The sequence below is a fragment of the Poeciliopsis prolifica genome, unplaced genomic scaffold, assembly GCF_027474105.1.
Source record: "Poeciliopsis prolifica strain line A6 unplaced genomic scaffold, Auburn_PproV2 SCAFFOLD033, whole genome shotgun sequence".
Taxonomy (NCBI): Eukaryota; Metazoa; Chordata; class Actinopteri; order Cyprinodontiformes; family Poeciliidae; genus Poeciliopsis; species Poeciliopsis prolifica.
In genome coordinates, this window is record NW_026562408.1 from 5,888,071 (window position 1) to 5,912,031 (window position 23,961).

Here is a 23,961-nt window from a genome sequence, read left to right on the forward strand (position 1 = left end):
AAATCAATCAAACAGCTGCAGCTGATCCAGAACGCTGCTGCTCGCGTTCTCACTAAAACCAGGAAGATAGAGACATAACACCAGTTTTAAAGTCCCTCCACTGGCTCCCTGTAGCTCAAAGAATAGATTTTAAAATACTGTTGTTAGTTTGCAAATCACTGAACGATTTAGCACCACAATACATCAAAGATCTGCTGTTGTTGTATCAACCTTCCAGACCTCTCAGGTCTTCTGGTTCTGGTCTGCTTTGCATCCACAGAACCAGAACCAAGAGAGAAGCAGCTTTCAGCATCTATGCACCAAAAATTTGGAACAAACTTCCAGAAAACTGTAAAACAGCAGAAACCCTGACTTCCTATATATCTCAACTAAAAACCTGTTTAGAATTGTATTTGAAATGTAATATGTAACAATGTATTGTTTATTCCATGATGCATGACTTTGTGTTTTTGTGTTTATGATGTAAAGAACTTTGAAATGCCTTGCTGAAATGTGCTATACAAATCAAATTTGATTTGATTTTGATTTGATTTAGCTCAGCTGTTTAGAACTTTGTGCTAATAATGAAACGGTCCTGGGTTCAGTTCCCATACTGGCCAATTGAAAAGTAAAATTCTTCAGAAAATCTACTTTTCAAAATAGCTGAAGGCTTTCGCTGCTCTCTCTTGGGGTGACTACAATGACTGCATAGGAACCACTGGTTCTATAAACCTTTGGCCAATCTTCTTCAGTGAAATTCAATCCATTAAACTTTGTTTTATTTGGGAAAAAATTATATACCTGGATAAATTATAACATTGCACATTTTTTTTTTGTTTTCCATGTTTTTTAGCACTAGTAGGAACAGTACTATATTTTCAAAGGCTCTTGTACGTTATTCGTAAGTTTTTAGGAAATTAAAAGGTAATTAGAAATCTTTTATCAATTGATTTAAGCAGAATTATAAATAATTTTTATTATGGTCTTTTATGTATATTTCTAGTTTATTTGCATCAAGGATGATGGAGTGTGTTTCTTGATCTCTTTTGCCCAAACACATTAAACCACATTAAATTAATCCCGTGTCTTCGATTTACACAAGTTGTGCATTTGAGGTCATTTGGAAATCCTTTTCAGTCACACTTCATCAATCACAAAGTAAATCTGGATGGGACTTTGCTCTTGTCTCAGCAGAGAATCCCCTCAAGCGCCATAAATTTTTGATTTGCCGCTATGGTTGGCTGGTTTTAATTTAGAGTTGAAGAACAATCAGTGTAGTTGTCTTGGATTGCACTTGGAGAAAAATAATGTATGAAATCTTTGGATCGGATTCTGGGAGACGGATTGCAATCTCTCTGAGAACTGGGGGCCCACAATGCATACTGCACACTTGTACCTTGTGGTAGTAAAAAATGAATAAACAAAAATAAACAATACAAAACAACATACCATGGCCAGAATTCCATGTTTCTGATTTACTTGGTCGTTTTGCTTTCTGTTCCTATAAAACAGGATGACATAATGGACCCTCTCTCCACATACAAAGCAATTTTAATTCGTCCGTGACATTTCTGTATCATGGTTACATGTTTATGGTGTGATTGGGAGTGGAACTAAAGTGTCTCGACAATTCTGTGTAACTGTAGGTATGTCATGTCTTTTACGTAATAAAGCTAATGTTGTAATTTTTCAGGCAAATTGTTGTCTGGGTTGGGGACAGACACCACACAATAAAATATTTTCTTGAACAATTTTTAAAAATGTGTAAATAGTGGTGCTATTTGACATGGGCTACGTGATCAAGGTGTAGAGCACCCAAGAAATAGAAATCAGATAACTGCTAGTATTTTAATTGTTTGGAGTTCATCAGAAGGAGGGGCTGAAGCCAGGCACCATTCCTGCAATAACAATAACTGCATGCATATTTCTAATTGAAACTCACAAAATGGGGCTTAGTGATTATGATTAATTGCAGCACTAAAATGTGCTTAATTCTTTTAATACACACGTAAATGTTGATTATACTTCAGTTATGTACACACTGTTTACAAAGTACAAGAAACTTTGAGGCGAGCCATAAGTTACAGTTTACCAAACAATGTCATATAAAACAACCAATAACATTATTAGTATTTTTCCTGAAATTTAGTTATCAGATTTTTTTTTTCAATGATCATGTCCATTATCATTTCATTAACTTATAGACACAGTGATGAAAATATGACGTTTTCAGAAGGCTTAGTGTTAGAAGGGTTAGGGTCAGAAGCATTTATTATGACAGAGAAATGTTCAGACTGAAGTGGGCGTGGCCTACCCCTCATAATTATGCATCAGCTCAAAGTTAGTCATGTTTTCTATTAGCAGTTTAGGTTACTAATTAGACTTACTACATAAGGATCAAGTCATGAAAACATAGATGTCAAATAATTCCAAATATATTCCCAGTTGATCGGCTCCATGTCTGAAACTAATTCCATTTCACAAATAACGTTTAAAACAATGACATCATTTAACAGCAATTATAACATTGACCCGAAAATTTAAATAAATCCACAGTAAGTAAATGCTCTAATCACTGGTATCTTAGTAAGCACTGGTAACTGACACATTCTTGCAAATGACTTTTGTTGGTGACATCTAACTTTCCATTAGGGGACAATATGCTCTATTGCTAAGTATTTCAGGTAATAGCAATATGAAAAACAAATGAAACAAAGTCTTTTTCATATGTATTTACAAATGTATTTTTTTTTCAACGACATTGTTAATGTTAGATGCAAACATGGTAGAAACTCAGTCTGGACAAAGAGAAAGTTATTTTCCAAAACAAAAGGTTTCTTGAAAACTGAGAAAAAATATCCAATTTGTTTTTCACTACCACTTGAATAACAGCATAGTGATATTAGAACACTTTTTGTCATGACATTAGAAGCATAATTTTATACAAAAACTTATTATAAACCTCCCAAAAGTCTTCCTAAAAAATGTCTTCACAACATAAAAATTTAAAGGATCATTTGTAAGACGTCTTATCTTTCACCTCCATTTATTCCACTACAAAATTTTGGCATTACAGAAAAGTATTTGAATTTCATTACAAAACTAAAACACATCATTCCTACCACACAGAGATTGGCTTGGATGATGTTAAGACATATAAATTGCTTGATTCACTCGATTAATCTGAATTAGTCCACAGTTACACCAGAACTCAACCAGGAGCACTGATCTTGCATTTGTTCTGTTTCAGATCACTCCTTTGGCTTGTAATGACGTTTGACCAGCCTTGCTCTTCTTCTTACTCCAGCTGTGAAAGATAAAACAGGACTAATTATATTGGGTTTATGATGGAGGATGAATGGGAAACAGTTAAATTAGGCTATAAAACAAAATAAATGCAGGTTAAGGCTTTATATTTCTATCAAGGCTCTTACTTGGTGCCTTCTTGGCTGCAGAAAATCCTCCGCCCGCTGTAAAAGAAAACAACTTTTTCAATGCCGATCCATTGCTAAATCTTTACACATTTGCAGGTAAGGGCTTTCACCTTGAATGAGTCTGGTGATTTTCCCAGATTCTTCCATCAGCAGAGCTGGATTATCACCGAAGCTGCTTATCTTAGAAAAATCTGGGACTGAATGTGCAAACAAACCCCTTTAAAGATGGTCACTGGACATGCATTAATTGATCTTTGTCGAGTCTTATTAAACTGTTTTATGCATTAATGTGCAAACTTCTTACCCGCAATGATCTGAGGGTCATTCCCCATGGTGATTGTGGTTTCACCTTTAAGATGAGGATGGGAGAAGAAGGTTGGGTATCATTTAACAGTTTTGAATCTCTGAATTAGCTTCCTCTTATTCCTTTAGTTCTTTCAGGCTGAAATCTATTCACTACATTTTAGCATTTCAGTCAAGTTGAGGACTGAATTTTGATTGGCTTTTTTTCTGTTTTAGATTTGCAGCTAAGTTTGGAAACTAATAGTAATATTTAACCCATTTCAGGTCAGGCTTCAGCTTTCAAAGAGATGATCTTATATTTATTTTTGTCATATAGACAAAGACATGAGCAAACAAGGGACGTGCAGTCCCTTGTTTGCTCATGACTATATTGCTCATGAAATATATGACTATATTTCCATGGCCCATGGAAATATAGTCATGGCCCAGTTACGTGCAGTGAGGTGCAATGCGGGGTAAGCATTGACTTAATCATAATCAAATTTACAAATATAGACCATTGTTTACATGAGAAAATTTCGCGCATGCGGACAACGCTGGAGGGCAAAAAGGCTATTTTACATGCCATCCATAGTTAGAATAATTCTGTTAACGCAATAAAACTTGGAAATTTAGGTATTATAAATTCCGTGCTATGCTCCACAGCAAAGGGAAACCCAGTTTAAGTACAACTGAAAACCACTTCTTTCTCGCTCTCTGCATTGGATAGGCTACACACAGACTTGTTGCCATAGGAACTGACAACAAGAGCCCTAAAAAACACTGCAATATTGTATTTTCCGCACAAGGAGCAGAACATTCAGTCTGTTGCAGTAGTACGGTTTTAGGTTTAATGTTTATTTTGCAATTATTAATAAGTAATTGCTGTGGTCAGAGGAGAAAACTATAAATATATCGCTGCACTTGTCTATGGCTTGCTCGCTGTGACTGTCTCTTACTCTGCAGTTGTGGAGTCACAATATCTGGGATCATGAGCGCCCCCTGCCATGAGGCAAGAAAACTGCCTGCCTCACCTTGAATCTGTTCTTTGCCGTTAATGATCGCTGCTCCGCACACAAAACATGTTACACACAGAGTTGGGGACAAAAAGCTCAATTAAGGAAAATGAGTTCATGCATCAAATGTTTTTCAACTATTTTGTTGCTGGCGTGCAGACCGGAGGAACATGCCAGTGTAATTAGCGAGAGGTTGCGCAATTCCAGGTGAGGCTCAGCTCTCTGTTGCTTCGCCAGCTTCGCTTCCAACCATTTAAACGGGAAAATGCAAAGATTCAGCGATTTAGAAGAAAAATATAATAAAAATTGGTTAAGCAAAATACAAAATAAATAGGCCTACTTCACAGTAGAAACCACAGGGTGAAAATTGCAGTATAAATTATTTTATTGTATTTTTTCATTGTGACATTTTTTTTTCCATTTTTCTGCCTCACTTGCCTCCTCTGACCGCAAGTCACTTCCACTTCCCCATCAGCTGACATGCTTTTTGCATTTTGCCAAGCATGGTGCTACTCCTTCTTATTATTGTTTACTCTTGTCAAGCAGTAGACACAGCTCTACATATATATTTCCATTTTAGTATGGAGTTTTTTTTCTCCATACTAAAATAAATTGCCTCCAAGCTTGAGAGTTGATTTTTCCAAACTTTGCGGCAACACCTTCCATTGAGCTACAGCAGTCACTGTCAATGATACTTTCACATCTCTTCTTTACAGAAATAATTTAATTAAGTCACACTAAAATGGCAATGAAAAGCCTGTCTAAGGTCACACCACAATAATTCAAAGATTAACAAGATGGAGAATGTTTTTGTTGAAAGAGCTTTAGTCTTAGATTAATGCCCTCTGAAAGGATTCATCATTTTAGAGCAACCTACTTGTTTCTGTCCTCCTCCTAGTAGTTCTGTCTTCTCCACCTGCATTAAAATACATCAGGTCACAAGTGATAAGTTTGTTGCTTTTTATACTTCCTCAGTTGTTTTGGACTTACAAATACATTTTCCAAATGAAATTTTTTCTTAACTTACCTCCGATAACTCTTGTGACCTTGTTAGGCTGTCGGCCGATGACCCTGGTTACCGTTTTGGTGGACTGATCCACCTCACTAACCACCTTTGAGCCAGCTGGTTTTATCACTCTTGTCACCTGTTTGACGCTTGGCTTCCCTTCAATGACTGTGGTAACTGTTCTAATTGAAGGTTGTTTTTCTTCGATGATCACTGTTTTTGTTTCTGGTACTAAAAAGAAAAATGTTAAAAGTTATGTTCATAAATATTGCAAAGGCATTTCTAACCATAAAATGTAGCTTTAAAACTGTTTAGATTTTCTCATTCTGCTTTTTACAGTGGATTAAGCTGTGCCTGTTAAATAAAAGCATTTTGAGTCAGAATTATGGTTACTATCTTTCTACAGGTTATGACTAGTTTTAATAAAGTATTGAGCCAGACATCTTCCTCTCCAAGACTACACTTAGAGGTCAAAAAGGGGCTGACCTGGTCTACACTGGGACCAAGATGACAAGAACTGATTTGGCAATACAAAGCCTCCCTTCAGCCTGTACCACTGCAGATCCAATCATACATCCAAGAAGCTGACATATTAAAGTCAGCTTCTTGGATTTTAGAAACCCATTTGTATTCGTTTTATAACATACATCACACATTTCAGTATTTTCCAAAAAGCATGCTTTTAATTTTCTTTTTACAAAGATTTGAAAATAACATGACAAAAAAAGAGCATCTGCCAGAAACCTAATTGAAACCTGTGGCTATGTTTTATTTGACAATATTTATAAGGGCCATAAAAAGAATTACAACTGCCTTCTAATCTGTGGCCTGGGGCCTTTTGGTACACGTCCCACATTTAGAATCAAAGCCAGAGTGATATCTGCTCTTTGAAATTAGGTCATAAAGTGAGAAGGTAATTTATTCTTCAAACTTTGGCTGTTTACCTTTGTGCATAAAATGCTGTTGCAAGACTCAATGTGATATCGGCAACTAAGTATTAAAACGGCTGGTGAAAGTGTTTATCACCACTAGTGTTTATTTATGTATTTTTACTTTTTGTTATGATATAACCACAGACCTTGGTTATTGTGGAGCCTAATTCTGAGGTAGAAGGAAAAGGATGCATTTTTTCTGAAATGTTTTACATAGAATAATGGAAAATTGCCAGGAATTTGGGTCGATTTTTTTTTATGTTTATAGTTTTGATAATTTTGCTGTGTTTCCCTTAGTTATTCTTTGTTTTGATTAGATCAGACCATTTTTGTATTACTTAACATCTGTGTTTTAATTTATTTTAGTTAGAGTATATATATTTACTAATGTTTAGATATTTTTTTGACTAGAGTTAGATTTATTTCCTGCTCCCTTGTTAGTTTTAATCCTCATAGTTCCCCTATATCCCTCCCCTGTCTCTTCATCTCTCACTCAATCCCCACCTTGTTTTCTTTGCTCCAGCATTCAAACACCCCATATTTAAACAGCTCCCCTTCATTCATTTTTCACCAAATCCTCCTTTTATCTTGCCATCCGGTTCCTACTTTGGTTCCCTTTTTTGCTGTTCACTGAGTTTTTGTTAGTTTATTTAATTATTTCTCCCTTAAAATCCCTCAGTCTACTTGCCTTTTCTTCTGCCTTTGGGCCCATCATCACTGCTTCACATTATGGCAGAAGTTTTGCAAGAACATATGCAGCCTGGCTGAATTAATACTAGAGCAGCTGCAATACTTTTAAGATATGTCTCTAAAACATTTCCAGAAGAGACAGAACTTTTTAGCCAATTGTCTTTCCAAAATAGTTCAAAGTTAGTCAGGGTAGATGTAATGCTTTGAACTGCCTATTTGCTGAAATGTAAGACTCAAATACATTTTGATTTGTAGAGTGACTGTGAATTTATTTAAGCATTTCAACAAACCTAGCAATTATTTGACTTCAATTTCTGGTATGTCTGATCAGTTTTTTGAGAAGTAGAAAACATTAAATCTAATTCAGTCTAACATAATGATGTTTGCAATATAAAAACTGGAATAGTTGGTCAAAAACTGAGTCGTAAGACCTTTTAGCATGATAAAGCATGTCGGCAAAAAGAAGTGCAATTCACTTGAATGCAGTAGGGAACAGGAGCCAAGGTCTTATCAAGTCAGTTGCATTCTTTTTCCTCTGCATCATCAACTTTCAAATTCTTCAAATGCAAACCCTTTAGAGTTTAAGGCATCTGAGTTTGAATTAAAACCCAATTACTAATACAAACTTTTATTTTCTGATTCGTAATCATTTTAAAGCTCTATGCAATTTGTATTGGCTCAGTTTTAATGAGAAAGCAAGTTCCACATGACCATTATGGTCTCTGACTTTAAACCCTTACTTTTGTAATTGCTTAGAAATACTAACAGATCCAAGTAGACTTAAACGATAATTAGAGTGGAGAGAAAAAAAAGTAGAAGGACCAGACAATGGTTCTGCTGTACTTCATCTTGCTCCATATTGGATTTCTAAGGTAGTTATTGTTCATTAAATGAAATTTCTACCAATAGAGTCTTTCAGGGACTCTATTGTTTTATTGTTCTAAGAACAATAAAACAAAGCTGACCTATATCTTTTAACAGTGGTGTGAGTCTTACCTTCAATGTAACGGGTAGTTGTGATGATCCTTTCTGTGAAGTAGTAAAATCAGTTTTAGGTTAAATTTTTACTCATCTTACAGAATAAGGGAAAAAAAAGGAACACCTACTAATAAAGGTGAGTGGGATCTCAGTGTAAGTAAATCCAGAAACGAACTAAAGGACAAAAAGCACAAACAGATATGTGATATACTGAACAGGATAGTTTCTCTTTTTATCATGATTGTTGTCTTTTTTTGTGTGGTTCCAATACCTTTATTTCAATATACTTAATCAGCTTTTGCAGCACCAACAGGAGGTCCTGACGGCCCACAGGAAGGTCTATACATGACATGCAACATATCTTCGTGATCAGGCAATATGTATATCATGCCAGTCGAACACACGGTGGGGTGTTACATGCCATTTCTTACCTGTTGGGTAGAGGACATTTTTCACCACATGTACCACCCCATTTGTAGCCATCAGATCACTCTTGGGAATCTCCACTGAGTTGACATGGACAGAATTATTTTCCTTTGGTGGAAAGAGGAAAAAAAAAATCAAACCTTGAGAAAAAGTCTCTTTTTTATAACTTTGAAAGAGAAATGTATTCCAAAAACAAAATATTACAACACTTCATTGTGGCTGTCTCCAAAAATAAACAAGCTGTAGCAGGTAGAGGCTCCATGTGAGGGAGACATGAGGAGTGAAGGTAAAGAATTCGCATTGATGGTTAAGATAAGATATCATGCTTTATTACTCCTGGCTGTTCTTCACAGCATATTGTTTAGCCTTAAAGCACTTTTATATAGGCTTCTCTGATGTGAGTTTAAAATGAGAAAGTTGGAAAAGGTTCAGTCCAAACCTCAAAATTCTCAGATTGTGTGGCCATAACATTTATTACCCAATAATAAAAGCATGTTTATGAAGAAACAGTAAAGGTAGTTAAAGGTAAAACAAAGGTTGAGTGTTAAAAAGCATTCAACCTTTGTTTTATCTTTAACACCTGCAACATATTTCATTCATCAGATGCTTATGCATGCAATTTACCTGAAGTTGGAAGTAAATTTAGATTTTTTGGGGGTGACATTTGTATTGAATATGTGCCGCTAAAGCCATTTTGAACTTGATTTTGAACTTGTTTTAGGATCTTACATATACAGTTCTGAACATATGTGATCAAATATAGAAAATAAAATGGCTGCTAAGAATTAGATCAATAGAAAAAAAAAAACAGATCAGAACTCAGGCTCTGATGCCATTGGAGGAGATGAAACATCTTGCTGTGGAACCAGAGAATGGTAGATTGAGGAGGATGTTATCTGGAGAAATATGTCTTCTGCTTCAGTTTGTTGTGATGAAAAAAAAAATACAGAGCTCAAAAGCAAGCTGTACATTTACTTATCTGTCTCAGTTCAGACTCTTGCGTGTGGTCACTTGAGGTAACCTAGATCATGAATAAAAGAACAAGATTCCTGCTACAAGAAGCTGAAATTAGCTTGTTACATGAGCTGGCTGTGTTTGGTCAGGAGCTTCATCTGCTATTTGAAATGAGTCAACTTTGGTAATTTGGGCATCTAATTAGGATGTCTTCTTGTGGAGACTTTTGGGCATGTTCACAAAAAAAAAAAAAAAAAACAAACAAAAAAAAAAACAAAGAATAATCTTGGTTTCAAACTGACTATTTAATTGATGACAGATGGAGGTATTCAGTCAATTTCTGCTTTTGTCTTGAGGACGTAGAAGAAATGGAAAAGCTCTTACAGATTTAAGTTGGAGGAGTTTGCCTTGCAGACTTTTCAGCAGATTAGTCACTTTAGCTTCCAGTCCTCCATTGATGATGATGCCCTCACTGAAGTGGTAGAGAAGTATGTTTCTCAAAGCATTTACATCACCTGCCAATGACAACACAGACGATTTTGATTTGATTACTCAAATTCATTCCCGAGCTACTTAAATCGTGGTGGGGTTTTGATGGATACTAACTTTTAAGCAAATCTAAGTCATCTGCACCAAGGGCTTCAAATGCCTCATCAGTTGGAGCAAAGACTGTGTAGGAGCCATTCTGCCTCAGCAAATCTCCCAGACCAGCTGTTTCCATTAGTGACAAGAAAATCCTGCCAATACCATTATTTGTCAGTAAGAGTGAAGAAAGAAAGAAAGAAACAAACAAAAAAAAAAAAACTAAAAAATGTTAATTAAAAAAACACAGGAATTAAGAATCATGAACATTGAACAGAAATTATGTTCCCGTTTCAAAATATACAATCAGTCAAGGCAAATGAACATGAAAGTTGCTAAGAGCCTACAAGTAGAAGCACCTTAAAGGGATCTTTTAATCTGGCACACATTAGAAAAAGCAGGAACATTTTCTTATGGGTTAAGTATGCTTAATTTTAAATGTAAAATAAATGAATAAAAATATATTCTCACTTAAAATTTCCATCAGCATCCAGGAGTTCAAAGGTTGTTTGGTCGGCTGGTTTGATCAACGATGTCATCACATGAAGGGCTCCATTCATTCCCTCTTTACTGCCTCGCACCATGCATGCACTTTCGATGCACACAGACTTTGAAAAGAGAAAAGTCCAGAGATCAATCACACGTCTAATAATCACAGTTTGAATCTGGAAACAATTTCTTTAAAGGGCAGTTGGTTCTGTCACACAATCCTCTTTGATCACGATCAATCAAACTAAACAATACAATGTTTCTGTGAAGAAATGAATCCCATGTGATTGTAGTTTCCTAAGCAAGCAAGCAGAAACGTATTTAACTATTTAGCAGCTTTTGTTTACAGCCGGAATACAAACACAATATCAACAAACAGTTTATCCATTGACTTCAGATTTCAAAGGTGAAAGCTACTGTTTGCCATTAGCTTTCACTTCAAATATATTTATTAAAAAATATACTTTTACAAACTTTATTCTCAGTTCTTACAAACAAAGATAGACATTGCTCTCACAGTGCGATAGATGAAGACTCTGAGCAGTTTGCCAGAAAGTGTTTCCAGCAGCTGTCCGTTGAACAGCGTACTCAGTGAGATTTTTAACTTCAACATGTGGTTTTCCAGAATGAGTTTCAGGTACTCCTCATCTCCTGCCATCACTTCGTCTGAAAAGGACACGTTAAGGTTAGATTTAAAAGAAAGCTGGAAAAGCAAATATTGCAGAAGATCGCTTCCACTTTCTTTTCTGCATTTAAGATGTTAATGACATGAAATGTAAACCTACCACACAGAATAGCTTGTCAACGATGTCATCACATAGGCTATGTTTTTCAATAGAACTTATTTCAACTGACCTGTGAAGACGGCATTTAGGGGAGCGAGGAGTGTGTACTGTGTGTCCGAACTCAGGGAAGACGTTAAACCCATTTCTGACACCAAGTCACCGAAAGTGCTCTGGGATTTTCCAACCAGTTCCCTCACTTCCTTGGCTAATCAAGGGCATACAAACATGGACAACTTTAACACATACTTGCAAAAGCATTCAAGCCCCTTGACTATTTTTACATCAAAACTATATTAATTTGACGGTGCACTACCGAAATGGATAAAAAAACAAGAAAAAAATCCACTGTTGAAATTTTTTTGAATTCTCAAGTTTGCAACAACAGTTCGCAAGACTCTTTACTGTTATGTGAAAAAAACAAACAAACAAACAACAAAAAACCCATGGAGGAAGATGCTTTGGTTAAATAATGACTTATTTATTTTTATTTTTTCTACAACTCCTTGAACACACTGTTCAAGGAGCAGTCATTATCATCATTATGGTGATTACTATCACCATGATGGTAGCAATCATCATTATGATGATTGCAACATTATGTTGAGATTCTTCTCTTTGGCAAGGACAGAGAAACAAAATGGAGGTTAGAATCAGTTGGTACAACCATGCAGTCAAATGCATGATGCAACGGTTCAGAATATTTTCCTTGTACATCAGAGTTATGCACTATCTTTTGTCAATCTGTCACATAATATTCCAGCTTGAGGTTATGATGTGATGAAACAAAAAATTCAAGGGTTCTTTTTGTAAGTCTCTGTTGTGTGGTTAAATGACATCAAATAGTTATGGAGATGTCACTTACCTGAATCAGGGATGAGCACCTGGTCTATGAGATGAATTACTCCATTAGAGGCTGCGATATCCTTCTTCAGCACCATTTTGATGCCGTTCACAGTCAGACTGTCACCGTCACAGCCAATCTCTATAGTGCTGCCCTCCTCGGTCTGATACACTGATCCTGCCATGATTGCTTCTGCACACTGGACACTGTTCAGCAGGTGGTAGGTCACCAGTGCTGAAAAATAGAAGGTGCTGATCAGGTTATATTAGGGCAATTAAATAAAGTTATGGTCTAAATTCTCTAGATTTTAATTCAATCAAACATCTGTGCGCTGTAGCCACACTCAGAGGTCACTGATTAAGGTTGGCTTGTCAACAAAAAAGTAGATTGATGAACTCTAAGAGTGATGGACATCATATAATGCCTGTAATGCATTTGATATTTTGGTTGTTGCTTCTTCTGCCTTTGCATTGAATAATGATTAGGTCAAATCAACACGTTTCCAATCCAATCATGAACCATTTTTGTTTTGTGACAGGTCACATTTCCTTTGCCAACAGAGGTCACAGCCATTAGAAAACAGTGTTTTAATGTTTTGTCTTTGATGGATTGTGTTTTTTCTACTCTAATAGCATGCTATCTGTGAGATACACACCCAACTAACCATTCACGTGCTACAAAATAAAACATGATTTATTAGAGCAGGGTCACTCTTACATTGCTCCATTGGTTACTTCAGCTTTTCACTTCAATGTTTTTGGTGCATTCAGACATCTCTGAGGTGTAATTTTCCACTTCCAGGAAGTGGAATTGAATATCTTCTCTCTTGAATGTGCTGCTCATAAAATAACTTCATGCTTACTAATGTGTAACGTGGTTAGATAATCCATGTGGTATTTTGTCTGATATTGCGCTAGAAATTGATTTTAACTAAATAATGAGGTGTAGCTGTTGATAATGTGACATCTGCGTGCTTGAATGTTAATTCTTTCAACTAAAAAAGCAAGTGCTCTTTTTAGAAATATGTCATAACAATTGCAGAAAATAAGTTTTGTATATTTGGCTTGTTTACTGAGTTTGAAGGCAGTCAGCACACACTACCTCTTATCTTTTGACCCCAAATCAAAATGAGTAGCTAATAGTGACTGTATCAGTTTAACATTACACAGTTCTTCGTGTGTACAAGTATGTTGTGGACAATGACTTAAGCCTTGTGGTATGGAACAGAAGCTTAGTTTATGGAATGCCCAGCTGTGGAACTTGATGGGACTCATCTGGACAGCAAGATTAACTGTGTATTGCATATTTTCTGGCCAGCACTAGCGTGTGGATGTAAATGCATATTTGATGATTTGAGTTGACGATTGATGTCCTAATATTGCATGGTATTATGATTATAGTGGCTAAATTTAATTCGACAAAGAACAATATTTTTTGTAGCTTGATTCTTTTTTGTTCCAACAGTTATGCCTGAAACATGTCTTTCATAAATCTACCATAAATCAAATGTTTTGAAACATGTTGAAATATCCAATACTTAGGATTGACTCAATTTAAGGTAAACTATTAGTGTTACATAACATGTATTCATAATTACAATAGGAGTAAACTCTGTTTTTAGCATCATGTTTGAGTTACGAGGTAAATGAATAAATGAATGCATATGACTAACTATCTTGTGCTTTAGTAAAGCAAATTATTTAATTTATAAACTTTTTTTGTTTTAAGGGAAACTCCTTTGAAAAATATTAACTGAGTTAAAAAAGATGGATATTAAAGGGGGTGAATGCATTGTTTTAAAAAGCATTACAATAGTGTCTTGGGACTGTACATGCATCATATGTAGAGTGGTAATCATATAAGCAGAGCATTGAAAAAATCAAAATTGTAAAGTCAGCTGAGATAATAATAAGACAGCAAGCAATTTGATTTTTATTTGATCATGTCTATACCTTTAATGACTGGCTCGTTTTCAAAGATACTCTCCATGAATCCTGGCGTCAGCTTATCAAAAGCCTCATTCGTTGGAGCAAACAACGTAAACTGACCAGGCTGGCCCAACTTATCCATAACACCAGCAATAAATACTGCATTCTAGGAAGAAAAAAAAATCAAAAATAATTGTGTTAAATGTAAATCTAGAGAATACAAGACCTGATTCAACTGTAGAAGCCATTGCTTTGATTGCATTTGATTACGTTGAAAGAGGAGAGCTCCTCTTCACTCTCCAGGTAGTCCTTGATTGTACCAGCAACAGAGCTGATCACCCGATCTATGACATGCACCACGCCATTAGTTGCTATCTGGTTACCATGGATGATCCTGGCACAGTTCACAGTCACAACCTAAAGAGAGAGATACAATTTTCAGTCCAGTCATTACGAGTACATGACGCTGCACCTGTGAGTGTTTCATAGACTGACCCCATTAGGATAGTGGTTGATGAAGATCCCCTGGTCATTGTACATTGAAGTGACAGTCATTCCATTCTTCATGTCTTTGGTCATCAGGCGGTGGTTTACCATGTGATAGTGAAGCGCGTTGAAAAGTTCAATATTCACATTGTCCTCTAATGCAGCTCGTGCAGTCTATGAAAGTCACAATAATGAAGACAGTACAGTAAATGGCTTTGTTAATGCAAATATGTAGAGTAATTTGAAAAAGAATTCATACTCCCTAAACTGTTACACATAAACACAAAACAATGTTGAATTTCATTGGGATTTTATAAAATAGACCAAGACAAAGTATAGTGCAAAAGTAAAAGTAAAATGGTGGAGACCAACTCATCTTGGTGGTCACCAAGATCCATCTGCCCAGCTCTTGGTGGTGAGCTGAGCTGCCCTGTCCTGAGCTGACAGGACCAAAGAACCTGTCAGCTCTGGTTCTTTGATGGTGGCAAAATGATGGTTTCGCAAAACATGTGGTGCATTCAGCAAAATCTGAAAAGTTAATTTTCTGCCACAAATAATGATGGGGACCAACGTCAAAAAGCATAGTTGTGATCTAATGTATCCAGAGCACCTTCTTCCACATTTGTTCCTCACCATTACCTGTGAAAAACTGCCAAAGATAATTTTTTAATAGCTTTCTCCAAGTAATGCTTCATCCCTCAACTACCCAGTGTTACTTGTCCTTTTTATTCCTCAAAGTATCTCTAAAGCCTTTGCAGAACAGTTGTATTTAATGTTTATTAAGATTTATTTACAAGTGTTGTGTAATGTAGTAGGTTTCCCTGAATATTACTGTTGGTGAGATTAAAGTGAGCTGAAGAACACATTGTGCCACACTTATCAGATTTACATTTTCAATATTTTTACAAAAACATTTAATTTTCCACCCACTTAACAATGTTGGTAAATCATATAAATCTCAATAAATTGAATGTAAAAGTTTGTGGTTTAAATGTGAAAAAGTGTGAAAAGTGTAAGAAAGTAGAATATTTGATACAAGACTATTTTACACCTCCACATCACTCACAGGATTCAGTTCATCCCAAGCCTCATCGCTGGGTGCAAACACAGTAAAGGTGCCTGTGCCTTCGATTTCCTGTCTTAGCTTTGATATTTCGGAGTATCGTTGTGTGGTTGCAGCCTTTACAAGCCCCAAAGTGTTATACACATTGTCAATTGGAGCCACTGTAGGATAGAGAAATTTAGAGTTAGCAATTTTTGACTAAACCACAGAGAGCAATAAGTTTAGACAGCAGTGGATCCTACCTGCAGGGCATCCTTTCATTCCATCAAGCTTCATGTACCCAGGGCAACACTCATATAAGACCTCCCTGGAGAAAGGGAAAAGTAAATACAAACGTGAAAGTTTCTGTTTGCTGTTAATCAGTTAACCAGAAGCAGATGTAGAATAATAATAAAAAACCCTCATTATTACTCAAGTACTTGCAGTTGCCGTGTGTAGTACTGTTAAAATCTTTTGGCAGCGAAATGAAAATGAATAAAACAGAGGGAGATCAAATATGAATGAAATTCAAGTTGAGAGAATGAAAAAAAAATCTCTCTCAAGTGAACAGATTTGGCAGCTGAGCGACAGACAAAAGAAAACAACATCTGGAGCCATGAGACAATGTCAACTGTTTGGATCATGACTGGTGAACTAAAAGAAATTGCATAGCATACCCAAAGCAGCACTTTTGCTAAGTTTAATGTTTTTCAATGAGGAGAACATATTTTTAAGATGTATCGGGGACATCTTAAAAATAAGTGCAAGGAGAAAACATAAACAATGAACAATAAACATATTAAATATTTCCCAAAGACAAAGTGTGAAAAATTTGTAACGGATAACTCAGAAGACATTTGGAAACCCTAACGAATATCTATCTCAGCAGTCAGCTAATGACATCCAGTAAATTTCGAATAAGAAAACAAATGAACAAACATAACAAAAGCCAGTGCAACAAAGCAGTAAAGATCAAAAGTCATAAAAATCTGACCAAAACAAAAGACAAAAATTCTACAACTGCCATATGGTGAAGAAAATCAGTCTATAAGAGTTATCACGTTAACAAGGAAAGCAAGGAGATTTATTTCATGTGAAAATTGTTCTCATGACTTTCTTGTACCACAACTGATGGGCTATACTAGACTATGTCAATCAAAACTGTAGGAATCTCATCAAGCAATTGATCAGTCTAAAACATACCCAAAGATTAAACATTAATTCCTGCCAATGAGCTTTCAAACCACAGTTCTAATGAAATATGCAGCCAAATCTCTGAATAAGACTGTATAGTCAGAACATTATTTTTAAAATTAAAACTGCAGCATGTAACTTTCTTAAGAACATATATGTTACATATTTATTAAAACTGTCACTAAGTCATGACAAAATGTTATGAGGCAGATAATGTGTGAAAAGATAAATTTCATTCACCATTTGAAAAAAATTACCACTCCCAACCAAAAACATGACTGTCACCATTTCAACATATTTGTTGAACATATTTGTTGAACAAAACAACAAGACAGTTTCAACAACTATGCAAATAATAATAATAATAATAATAAATTTAAAAAAATTGTATGTTTCAAAGTTACATGCTTTAGAGTTTAACTAAGCTAAATTTTGAGTTGTGACATCTTGCGATAATTTGAGAGGACACTTTAGGAGAAAGAAAAAAGACCTTTTGAATTGTTACACAGCCTTAATCTAAACAACATCTCAAAATTTACATTTTTCAGCTCAGCTGACAGGAAATCACAGTTCACAAGATAACCCGAAGAGAGTGATGGGTTCTACTAAGCCAATTAGTTTAGTGCCTGGATCTGATCCAGATCCTTCAAATATTTGCCACTTTTCATTACTTTGGAATGGATTTATAGATGTAGCAGAAAAAAAAAAAACATGTTGGTTGAGCTGAACCAGGTCATCCCAGTTCAGTTGGAGAAAAAAATGTAGAAAGTCATGAGGAGTAAGCAAAAACCAATCATAACTTGCTTCCAACTGGTTGGAAATTAGAATATTTGATACAAGACTATTTTACACCTCCACATTCTTACTCATGTCTTTCCTATCTGCCTTTTTATTTTATTTTTTTAAGTTGAACACACGGGAACATAACCAGGGAGAGAATAAAATCATCAGAACCAAAAGTGTCTGGCCCCAGCACATTAGACACGATACTGGACCAAATCATTGTTTTTGGAGTCAAAAATAAGTCTGAAATCTTTTGGGTAACATTATCATGTAACTTGTAAATGTGCAAAGCCAACCGGCAAACTTTTTGGATTGTTATCTGAGTCAGAACCTGGGATTTCCAGGCTGCAAGCTGGAATTACAACCCAAAACACAATTTAGGTTTTCAGCCAACAGTCCCTTAAATAGCTTTCATCATTCACTGGAAATTTAAAAGTCTTTATAGAGAGCATTCACGCTGAGTGCTCTAATTCACAGCACACAATTTCATTCCCTTTTGATTATCTTTGTGCACACAGATGGAATGATATGTATTTTTTCTCAACTGTGCAAGATCTAGGATTGATGAGAGGTTCCTGTAAACTGGACGAACATATATAATGAACACAATTAAGAAATATATAAGTGACTACTCATAAAATCTATAAAAATGGGTGCTTTCTGTCTTTTTCTCTAGACCCAACATCCAGTGGAATGCTCACACATTTGTGGCAGATCTGGAATTTGATAAATTGATACATTGCTTATTGATGGAACTCTTAATTCAACTATGCGACCCTAGATGACGGTGCTTCTCCACTGCTGTCTTTGCTGCCATTGTTGGATGCAAAAGGAAAAAAAAACAGTTAAACAGCATTACTGTAACAAAGGAAATATTGGTAAACGTTCACAGGCATGATACAATTCCACCGTTATCACATAGTTTTAGTTTTTCTAGTCTATTTAGAAATACGATTTTACTCTAACATAATTGAAAAGTGTGGTTCACTGGTCCATTTTTTTTAAAGATAGAGCCACAGTATAAGAAAGCTCAGTAAGTTAAGCCTAAGGGGTTTTGATACCAGCTGAGGTTGATGTTTCTCTGCATTAGTCAGTCTTCAAAGTGTCCTGTTCTCCCAGTACAAACAAACTGTTTATAGGTGCAGAGGAAGAGAAATGATCAAATTTAAATTGAAACTGGCAGAAATGTAACCAGAACACTAGAACCCAAGCTATTACACAGGCTTATTATGTAGAATGTTGTATTAAATGTCTCAAGAACATGAAATGATACTGAAATGTAACAGAAATATTATGGCTCGAGATGCAGAGTTAGACTGATGCTTAAACAATAAAAAAATAAATAAGTATAGAGCTCAAAAAGAAGTCTATTTTACATAATGCCCTCTCCAACCCCCATCCCTTTGGTTTTCCATTTGTTTTCGCTCTATCGAAGAAAAGATAAGCTCTTATTTCAGAGTTTCTGTTGTGACTGGTCCACTTGGTTATGGACCAGTTAAGGCATGTAAAACATTTCTTCCAAAATTAGCAACTTCAAACTGAAAGAAACTGGAATAAAATGCATGAGTTTTTCCCAAAGACTGGAATAATTTTAGGGAACTTGGGTTGCACATTAATGCAGGGATCTGATGAAAAAAAAAATAGTTGTGCTGACAGAATATTGAATTTGGGATCGATAAGTTTAAACATCTCCTCTGAGACACAAATAAAAAAGGGAAAATGGAGATGAAGTATTCTTGAAATAGGTTAGGTTAAAAATATATTAACAGATGGAGGGCTAATTCTAAATACTGTTCACTGTTTTAACACAGAACTCACTTATGCTGCGCTTAGCGATGCATTATTCTTTAGCATACACTAGTAAGGAACATTTGTGTTCTCACAATTTCAAATGGTTGAGTCAGGCAAACTTTAATGACCTTTAATCTGCTGCTTTTTGTTGTGGAAACTGCCAAAATGTTCATATTATTTTTATTAGAATTTTGAATACATAAATACTGGTTGCGCAATTGTTGGCAGTCAGAGGTGGCATGAAGTCACTTCTTCTTGGCTTTCACTCTGACAGGATAATATGTGCAGTAAAGACCAGAGACAGAACAAGGCAGTTCACTGAAAGCAATCATCAGAACAATGTGGCCTCCAGATGAGCATCAGTGCACAGATGAGCACACATACCTAAATAATTTTATCTAATGAAAATTGTTGCAGTTCTTCTCTGTTACGCAATCAACCAATCATATGCATGATAAACTGTCTGTCTTATATCTTCATTTATATCTTATATCTCCTATCTATTTACTATCCTTACAACATTTACAGTCTAAAGGCCTCATTCAGGGCTTCTTCAACATTTAGGTTATACCTTAAAATACATAGAGAAGTGGTTTCAACTCCTTTTCTTGAAGTTCAGGTCTATTTTGTTGTTTCTTTACATAATAATTGGACTTTACAAGTTTCTAGTTGAAAATACAACAGGAATCACCCCTAAATATGGAATTCTGACTGAGAAAGCCATGATTGGTGGAGCAGTCCCAAGGTCAGAATCCTATATGATGGACACCCAGAAAAGTTGCAGGTATTATCAATTTATTAACAGGTTTAAATAATTACACTCCTTTTAAACCAGACTGCAAAATGTCTGTTAATGAATCAGTTCCATTAGTGTCTGAACTCATAAAATGTGCAATAATATGTTGTCTTTGGCTTGTATCACTAGTTGCCATCACAACAAACAGAAAAGTCCACTCATTTTCTGACATGCAACCAGAGCACATTCACGCTAAGTGTGACTTTGTTCCAAGATCCAAGCTCCAATATGCAGGCCAAATGACAAGAGGAACACATGCTACCTCCCTTTGGGGAGTAAAACTTCAAAAGCAGCAGGGTTCCTGTTGCGTAAGAAAGAGCTGGAGTCATCAAATCCAGGCCTCAAGGACTGGTTGTTGAAACTTTTAAATGCGTCTCTCCTTCAACAGCTGAGTCAAATAATCAAGTCATTAGCAGAAATCTGGAGAACTTGACTGCATACTGAGAGGCAATTCAGCCATTTGATTAACTGGCGCTCAGGACACCTAACATAGAGCCTTTCCTTCTGTCATCCTAAACACTCAAAACACACCAGTCTCTAGTTTGTTCTTTTCACTCTTCTACCACTACAAGATGGTCAAAGTGTCAAAGTGTTGAATCTGATTGATCTTCACTTGTGTGCAAAATAATTCAGTTGAGGTCTGATCAGTCCAAGCATTTAAGATTTAAAAGTCGAAATGTTTTTTTTTTTTTTTTTCCCAAATAATAAACTTTTAATCAGATTGCATCTTCAGCATATTCAGCCTCCAGGAGTGTGTAGCAAAGTTTTATTTGAGTGCTTAAGTCGAGTTAATCCAAGACACACATTTCCATTTCCTTGACATAGTTAGGAGACAACTGGGACTGTCTCTGAAGATGAGTTAGGGGATATTCAGTCAATGTGTAATTGACATATTACATGTTTGGAGTGGATTGTTTTTTTTTTTCTTCCCATGTTCTGCTCCAGCCGTTGATGTCCTGGGCAGAAGGACCTTGTGGCCAAATCAAAAACCACTGCTAGTTGAAAAATTCATCACATCAGAATGGCATACACTCAATCTAAATTACTAATTTACAGATTTTTTTTTTTATTCTTCTTTTTTTTTTTATCTGATAGATTAAGCAGGTCTGAGGACACAAGAACTGTTAAATTCCACTGTGCCTTATCAAAATGTCTTTTTTGGAATTTATCTTGCAGTAAATTCTCTGAACCATGACTGCAAGACACTAATAATTATTGGAAAATTGAGTAGCAATGCTTTCTGATAACATGTTTGAGAATTGTGCAGGTTTACAATTGCAATTTTTGATGTAATACAAAAGTTGCAGTTGCAAACGTGCTAATCCCTGCTAGTATATTCAGATAAACATTTCTAAGAAGCCAAGGATGCGATTTTGTATGACTGTATGCTTGTAATATTTTCATTTGACCTTAATCTTCAGTCCCTTTTTCTTTTTTGTTGTTATTGCTATCTTTATATACATGAACATCCTGTATGTCAGGTGCTGATACGGAGAAATTTCCTTGAGGAGAGACAAAAAAGGATATTCTAATTCTGAAATCTCCTCAGGTGTCTAATATGTTGGTTTCTTTGCATTCATGAGTTTGATTGGATGTTAATGATAGCCTGAAAGATTGCACCACATTTTTCTCGCTCTTTGCTTGACAAGGTATGACGCTCCAGCTGGGCCTTACACTCCATTCAATGTTTCCTAATATCACACTCATTCAGTGAGGCGTTTCCCAAGAAAAAAATGTCGTTGCAGTAAATTCATCATGACATTCCTCCAGATTTTGGCTTGACAATTTCTTCATTAAATCATAACTAGTTAAAATAAGAACAGGCAACATTTCCATGAACACACAAAAAAGCTCAACATGCTTACAAAGACTAAAATCTCATTAAAATCTCCTGGATTTTTTCAACAGCTGGGAAATGTTGAATGAGCTCAACATAAAAAATTACTGTATTGCAAGTCCAAACTAGAGGAGAAGGGTTATGAAACAAGACAAAGAGTGCAGTTGTTTTACAGTATGTAAAATTCTGCCTCTTTTTCTAGGGGGGATCGGTTGACCAATCCAGCCACTTGGTCAAAATTTACAAACTCAAACTCAGCTGCCCTCATCCACCTGAAAGTGCTGGAGATGATTTATTTTCATGCAAAGCAATATTCACAGATAATATTCTGCTCTGACAGTTTTCTTTATTCAGTGGATTTGGTGAAGCTGGGAACAGTTTGCTCTTGAGATGACTGTTCAATAATAAGACCCAAACATATTTGAACAAATCAGCAATGTAGGGAAGACTTACGCCTTCTTTCCACAGATGGATTTTTTGTACCAGTTTCTACACGTGCTGAAGTACTTTTTCTTGGTTCCCTCCACTTGCTGCAGTGCACACACATTGGGCCTGTCAGAGAAAGGATTTTGTGGGGAGGAAGGGTAAGAAAGCAAAGAAAAAAAAAGTGAAACTCAATAGGAGGAGTAATAGTGTCATACGTAGGTGGGAACATGGTAGATTAGTTTCACAAGACACAAATGAGCAAAATTGGTAGCAGAAATCTCAGTGATTTGTGAAAAGTTTATTTTAGTTCTAAGAAAAATAAACTTTTTCTCAGTAATTTTCTGAGAAAGAAGTTTTTTTTTGCTCAGAAAACATGGTAAAAATGTTAAGATTCTTAGCACTAACAGAAACTTAAATCACAGGCAAGATTTGTATACTAGATTTCTAAGTTTCATTTTAATGACAATAGATGTCACTTTGAATCAATTACTGTAATTGTGGAAGACAAGCAAACAACAAACAAAAAGAAATAGCAAATATTAATCATATATATTTTAACAAGTTCACATTTGTGTCTGCTAGTGCGGAAATGTCCACTTGTTCAACTTTGTGTTTGCTTAGAAATTTTTTTAATTAATTTTGTCCTTTGAGAATAATGGGACATTCATTCTCAAATTTCAATTATAGTACTGAAATACTGAATGAAACTATGAAGCTAACTTAAGCACAGAATTAACTTATCTTGAGTGCAACTCTTAGCTGTTTTAGAAAGCCATTTCTTTTCACAAACACATATTTACTAATTTGTCAGCGATACAGTCAACAAATTAGCTGCATCGCTGTTTAGCAGTAAATAATATCTATGTACAAATAATTTTCCTGATCTATCCTTCCATTTATTTCCTCTCTTCTTACCCTTCTTTCCTCGCCCGTATGCGACTGTGGGTGACTATTTTGTCATAAGCTGAGGAATCCACACTTCCTAGAAAGAAGAGCGCCACCACCACTAAGGTCACCACTGGAAGCTGATCCATCCTGAGGAGTTATCAGTCCTCTGCGCCTCAAGGTCACCAAAACACTCTCCTTTATGTCCTTTGAATACACACTCCTGCAACCCTTTTTAAAAAACACCCACAAAATATGGGACCATATAAGTGAGAGGGGGAGCTTTTATACCAACATCCCTTACTCTCCAACACACCCACTCTCTATTTACTCTGCTACTGTCTTTTCCATACCATGACGTCCTTCTCTCAACCACACACACATCCTTCCTCTCAGTCC

General features: G+C 35.8%; 1 protein-coding gene across 1 annotated transcript; it reads right to left on the reverse strand.

Moving 5' to 3' along the window:
• Positions 1-1,938: 1,938 nt before the first annotated feature.
• LOC129373555 (periostin-like) lies at positions 1,939-23,891 on the reverse strand. Its single transcript, XM_055051550.1, has 23 exons — positions 23,593-23,891; positions 22,705-22,803; positions 16,114-16,178; positions 15,875-16,032; positions 14,818-14,982; positions 14,593-14,739; positions 14,347-14,488; positions 12,416-12,628; positions 11,624-11,758; positions 11,286-11,434; positions 10,751-10,887; positions 10,304-10,434; positions 10,082-10,212; positions 8,749-8,851; positions 8,589-8,656; positions 8,446-8,491; positions 8,336-8,368; positions 5,739-5,948; positions 5,589-5,627; positions 3,718-3,762; positions 3,524-3,610; positions 3,414-3,449; positions 1,939-3,286 (listed from the first exon to the last, which is right to left on the reverse strand). The coding sequence occupies exons 1-23, from the start codon at positions 23,709-23,711 to the stop codon at positions 3,231-3,233; spliced, it is 2,514 nt and encodes an 837-aa protein (XP_054907525.1). The 5' UTR covers positions 23,712-23,891; the 3' UTR covers positions 1,939-3,230.
• Positions 23,892-23,961: the final 70 nt, after the last annotated feature.

Coding starts and splice junctions, on each gene's coding strand:
- LOC129373555 (XM_055051550.1), bottom strand. CDS start 23,711: ATGGATCAGCTTCCAGTGGTGACCTTAGTGGTGGTGGCGCTCTTCTTT. Junction 16,033..16,113: donor AATGAAAGGATGCCCTGCAG/GTAGGATCCACT, acceptor TCTATCCTACAG/TGGCTCCAATTGACAATGTG. Junction 10,435..10,750: donor GATGCTGATGGAAATTTTAA/GTGAGAATATAT, acceptor TGGTATTGGCAG/GATTTTCTTGTCACTAATGG.